This window comes from Lactuca sativa, chromosome 9 (assembly GCF_002870075.4).
Source record: "Lactuca sativa cultivar Salinas chromosome 9, Lsat_Salinas_v11, whole genome shotgun sequence".
NCBI classification, from domain to species: Eukaryota; Viridiplantae; Streptophyta; class Magnoliopsida; order Asterales; family Asteraceae; genus Lactuca; species Lactuca sativa.
Window position 1 is genome coordinate 180,658,410 of NC_056631.2, and position 6,207 is coordinate 180,664,616.

General features: G+C 36.6%; 1 protein-coding gene across 1 annotated transcript; it reads left to right on the forward strand.

The window, feature by feature from the left end:
* Positions 1-241: 241 nt before the first annotated feature.
* On the forward strand, positions 242-4,386 carry LOC111893406 (DNA replication licensing factor MCM6). Its single transcript, XM_023889469.2, has 16 exons — positions 242-556; positions 668-820; positions 904-1,029; positions 1,109-1,465; positions 1,550-1,748; positions 1,828-1,905; positions 1,980-2,209; positions 2,291-2,480; positions 2,572-2,712; positions 2,800-3,003; positions 3,089-3,250; positions 3,319-3,374; positions 3,460-3,578; positions 3,676-3,792; positions 3,906-4,036; positions 4,117-4,386. The coding sequence occupies exons 1-16, from the start codon at positions 477-479 to the stop codon at positions 4,237-4,239; spliced, it is 2,466 nt and encodes an 821-aa protein (XP_023745237.1). The 5' UTR covers positions 242-476; the 3' UTR covers positions 4,240-4,386.
* The last annotated feature ends 1,821 nt before the right edge of the window (positions 4,387-6,207 follow it).

Sequence of the window (6,207 nt, forward strand, 5' to 3'; positions counted from 1 at the left end):
TGATCGTTTTATTTTGAAGCATCAAATTTCTTTAAAATAAATAACCAACAAATACGCAAAATAAACCATCATTTCAAACTATAAAATAATAAAGGAGCTACAAACAGTAAAGCACCGAACTCATATTTTTATTATTATAATGTCTGTTTTATGATAATATATTCAATTCGAAGTTTTAAACCATCGTGCATTTGGTTTTTAGAAAAAACAAAATAAAATAAAGAAAGATAATAAAACTTCTACGAACGAATGAAATGTAATATGTCTTATTCAGAGGCAATTGCCACTTGGGTCGGAGCATCGGGTCAAGGCGGCCCATCCCGCGAGATGTGGCGGGAACCCTAACACGCTCTGCTTATTTTCCCGCCAAAAAGTGCATACACAGTTTCATTCATCTACTTCCGTTCCCAATCAACGAATTCACTCACAGTTGAGCAAAAAAAGAAAAAAAAACTTAGAGGAAGGCAGCCAACAATATGGATTCTTTCGGCGGCGCATATTTCACCGACGAGAAAGCAGCGAAGGTCGAGAATATCTTCTTGGAGTTTCTTAAGAGGTATGGCATCAGGGTTTGTCGTGTAGATCCAAATGAAATTGATGCGATTCATGTTTGAATTTGACAACTTTTGGTCTCTGCCTTTTAATTTACTTTTATTATGCGTTACAGTTTTAGGTTAGATGCGAATTCGAGGGAACCTTTCTATGAATCGGAAATCGAAGCAATGAGACCAAACGAGTCCAACACAATGTTCATCGATTTCTCTCATGTTATGCGGTTCAACGATGTTCTGCAGAAAGCAATTTCTGATGAATATTTGAGGTAAACTTTCCTTTCCTGTTTCGAGTAAAATTTAGTAACATTTTTGGCTTTGAAATTGTTGAATTGTATGATACACCTTTTAGGTTTGAGTCGTACCTGAAGAACGCATGTAAGAGGTTCGTAATGGGTCAGAAACCCACCTTCATAACCGACGACAACCCAAATAAGGATATCAATATTGCATTTTATAATTTACCTGTCATAAAAAGGTACATTTTCTTCTACACTATTATCAATCTACTAGTATTTGTTTGAAGATTTCAATTTTTAATTTATGTTTGTGTCCAGATTGAGGGAACTGAGCACATCTGAGATAGGCAGACTAGTATCAGTTACAGGAGTGGTGACTCGTACTAGCGAGGTTAGACCAGAACTCCTCCAGGGAACTTTCAAATGCTTGGATTGTGGAACCATCATCAAAAACGTTGAGCAACAGTATAAATACACTGAGCCCATGATATGCATTAATGCTATGTGCTCAAAGAAAGGAAAATGGGCACTTCTTCGACAAGAAAGTAAATTTGCAGATTGGCAGAGGGTCAGGATGCAGGAAACATCAAAAGAAATACCCGCAGGATCCCTTCCGAGATCATTAGATGTCATTCTTCGCCATGACATTGTTGAACAAGCTAGGGCTGGTGACACGTATGTAAATTCAATTCACACACTTTTTTCTTTTCTCTTTACATAACAACTCTTTTTAACTTTTATACTTACTTCACTTTGCAGGGTGATCTTTACTGGCACTGTGGTTGTGATACCTGACATTTTCGCATTAGCAGCTCCTGGAGAAAGAGCCGAAGTTCGTAGAGATGGTGGTAGTAAACGCGACACCACTGGCACTGTTCAAGAAGGTGTTAAAGGCCTCCGGGCTTTGGGAGTTAGAGATCTTTCTTATCGCCTTGCCTTTATTGCCAATTCAGTGCAGGTTTGTTGTTTACTTCACCTTAACGTTTTTGTCAATCGTTCTTTCCATTTATATTGTTTTTGTGTGACTCTTTATTCAGATTTGTGATGGGAGAAGAGATGCTGATATACGAAATAGGAAGAGGGATGCTGAGGATGAAGACAATCTACAATTCACGGTTATTGATTTGACCCGACCCGTATTATATTCTCTAAAGTTCAAGTTTACTTAATTTTTTCTCTGTTATTGTAGCCGGAGGAGGTGGCTGAGGTTAAACAAATGAGAAATACGCCTGATTTTTTCAACAAACTTGTTGATAGTATGGCACCTACTGTTTTTGGACATCAAGATATCAAGCGAGCAATTCTGCTTATGCTTTTGGGTGGAGTTCATAAGTTCACCCATGAAGGGATCAATCTCAGGGGGGATATCAATGTTTGTATTGTTGGAGATCCTAGTTGTGCTAAATCTCAGTTTCTCAAGTAAGCATTCAATCTATTTAAATTTAAAATTTAAATCTTCTTTTTATAATATGAGCAGAGTTTCACAATTTTTTTTTGTAGATACACAACAACCTTAGTTTCAAGATCTGTGTACACATCCGGGAAATCTTCATCTGCTGCTGGATTGACAGCCACTGTTGCAAAAGAACCAGAAACCGGAGAGTTTTGTATTGAGGCTGGTGCACTGATGCTTGCTGACAATGGTGTCTGTTGCATTGACGAATTTGACAAAATGGATATAAGAGATCAGGTAATCAATCAATCAATCATATCACGAATGTTATTTTCTGTTTTTTGCCCTAATCCATCTGATTCTGATATCAATGTCAACAAATCAAAAGGTTGCGATACATGAAGCTATGGAACAACAAACAATTAGTATCACAAAAGCAGGAATACAAGCAACATTGAACGCAAGAACATCAATTTTGGCTGCTGCGAATCCCACAGGAGGCCGCTATGATAAATCTAAACCCTTGAAGGTCAGAATTTTATAATGGTAGAATATCTGTATAGTGTATATTATATGGAATGGAATTATTAATTTGAATTAAGAATGAATGTTGCAGTATAATGTTGCGCTTCCTCCAGCCATTCTTTCAAGGTTTGACCTGGTGTATGTCATGATCGATGATCCTGATGACACAACAGATTTCCATATCGCCTCTCACATTGTTAGGGTTCATCAAAAGCGTGAAAATGCTGTTGCTCCTGCCTTCACCACTGCACAACTCAAGCGTTACATTCAAGTTGCCAAGTCTAAAAAGCCAAAGGTCCCTCTCTCTCTCTCTCTCTCTCTCTCTCTCTCTCTCTCTCTCTCTTTTTACTAATAAAATGTTGTGAATTTTATTAATGCAGCTAAGTGTAGAAGCAAGAAAAATTTTGGTTGATTCTTATGTTGCTCTTCGGAGAGGTGATACAGCTCCAGGAAGTAGAGTTGCATATCGAATGACAGTTAGACAGTTGGAGGCTCTAATCAGACTTTCAGAGGCAATTGCCAGGTGTCACCTCGATGATGAGGTAAAAACTACAATTTTTATCCTCTTTTGTGACTTGTGTGCTAAGTTTGCCTCCAAATTGTGTATCAGGTTCATCCTCGCCATGTTAAATTAGCAACAAGGCTTCTAAAAACTTCAGTAATCAGGTATGTTATGTTTTGTTTATTGATTGTTGTATAGATGAATATCATAATATATCACACACTAATTACTATGTATTGGAACCTGCAGTGTGGAGTCAACTGAGATTGATTTGACCGAGTTCCAAGAAGATGGTGATGTCGATGGCGATGTTGATGGAAATGGTGAACCTGAGACAGCAGATGCAGCAGCCAATAACGAGCAACCAGGTTGCTATTTTGCTCTGGAGAAGAAACTATAAAATGTTATTTGGATAGAAATTAATTAACAGCTGTAATTGGAATTTTGGTTTTGAATTGTGTGCAGAAAATGGAGAAGGGCAGGGAGGGAAGAAACTTGTGATAACAGATGAATACTTTCAGAGGGTGACTCAAGCCCTTGTCATGCGTCTTAGACAACATGAGGAAACTGTTATGCAAGATGGTATGTGACATCTTTTCTTTTGGCATCATCATAACATAACATAGTCATACCTTCATTCTCATTCTGTTGTACAATTTTACTTTCATCTTAAAATATATTTTTCTTGTTTTCAGGGAGTGGGCTAGCTGGAATGAGGCAAAGGGATCTGATACAGTGGTATGTGGGTCAACAGAATGAGAAGAACAACTACAGCTCAATGGAAGAGGCAAAGGCTGAAGTCACCAAGATTAAAGCTATCATAGAGGTAATCAATCAAATCCTTTCTAAAACTACATAATTATGCATAAAAAAAATAATCTGAAAAGAATGTATATATTGATGCAGAGTTTGGTGAGAAGGGAGGGGCATCTGATAGTGGTAGATGAGGAGGCACAAGGGGATGATGGAGTACGTTCTTCTCGAAACAACAGGATTCTTGCAGTCGCACCTAACTATGTTATTGATTAAAATGCATTTAATATGCTTTGCTTTCAAATGTTGTTGATTGATTGATTAAAAGTCTTGATTTCTATGGTTCAATGAGATATTAGGTTGTATTTCTATCCTCAAAATGGTTGTTTTAGTAGAAATGAAACTTTTTAACTCTTTAATTTATTTTTTGTGATTTAGTTTCTTTGGCCACAAGGTCCACAATATATATATATATATATATATATATATATATATATATATATATATATATATATATATATATATATATCCTTCCCCACTTACTTATCATCATTCACTATAAAATGTTAAAAGTGAGTAAAAACCGAACCAAAGAACAAAACCGCAAACCGATATAAAAGATGATGGTGTGGATTTAATTTTTGCAAAAACCCAAGTTATCGGTATGGTGCAGTTTTTATAAAAAAACCGGGCCACCAAAACTGAATAATAAATTACTAATTTATATCATATTACATAATCATATATCGCATATTATCTAAAAGAGTAATAAATATTTGTATATAGATATGCATTGAGAAATATTTACAGTTTATTAATTTACTGACATTGGAAAGCTTTTAAAAGAAGGCCCACTATTCCATTCTCCACTTCGTGTTGTTGTGTTAGACTTAGGCGAGATAAATGTGTGTTTAATTGTGTTTGTGGAACCACAGAGCATAATTTTGATGGCGGTCGCTGTTAGTATTTTTTTTATACATAAATAGGTTTTATCATTTTGTATGACATAAATTGTTTTTTTTCTATAAAACTTATTTAATCTGTTTATTTATCAATGCTTTTGTATTTGTATATATAAAAAGGAACTTCTTTGAAAGGATATGACATAAAATCATAAATGGTTGTTTTTTTTGTCCATATGTTGGCTATTTAGTTAAAAATTAGTTGAATTATTTTAAAAAAATGGCACCCAGACGAGAAGTGGATTTGTAGAGTTACAAAAATCTCGACCCACTACAACAGAAACCGCACCAATGAATATGGCCGGTTTAAAATCGAAACCATACCGTTTAAACTAAACCGCAAAACTGTACCATTAAAAAACAGCACTCATCGGTTTTAGTACGACAAAAAACCGCACCTTGTGTGTAACATCCCAAAAATCAAGACCAAAAATTTTATTCTTAGTATAGCAATTTATAAAACAATTTATAGAAAACACTATCAAGTTATTCCATTTCATAAAACCATAGATCATACGTCTCAAACCATATCATAAAATAGTAATAAAACCAGAGTACAATTCCCAAAAATCTCATATGCGGAAAATCATGTGTGTGTGATACGCTGCTACCGTGCCGACTCCTTTCCCCTGGAAGAAGAAGGACCTGAAACAAAAACTGTAAATCGTAAGCACGAAGCTTAGTGAGTTCCCCCATCATACCACATACCATACATAACCGGGTACTAGCTACCCATTCGGTCTCTTTCAACTGGTAACTTGTCTAACATATTAGGGTGCTGGCCTACCCCTTCGGCCCTGTCGACCGGTAACTTGCCTAGCATATCAGGGTGATGGCCTACCCCTTCGGCCCTTTCGACCGTACCGGGGACTATTCCACCCCTACTCTACGACATAGCATCCTAGTGCATAAACATATAATCATATATTGCCTAGCCTATCTGGGTGCTGGCATACCCCTTCGGCCCTATCGACCGGTATTGGGGTCTATTCTACCCCTCCTATCTCATATCACATAACAACATAGCATAATAGCACATAACGCAACAAATAGTGACATATAAATATTATCACAAAGACAATCATCTCTACTGTAACTCTTACTAGTCGGCCGACATTGTGGCCTTAGACCCACTTCTACCGGAAGGTAACTCAACTCAATGTCGTGATGTAGCTGAACTGTCCTCGGTGTTGGGATCAACTCCTCTCAAACTCCTACACATAACAATCTCATTTAATTACCTTTTCACACTCATAACCCTTTAAGGGTCAACTTTGATCAA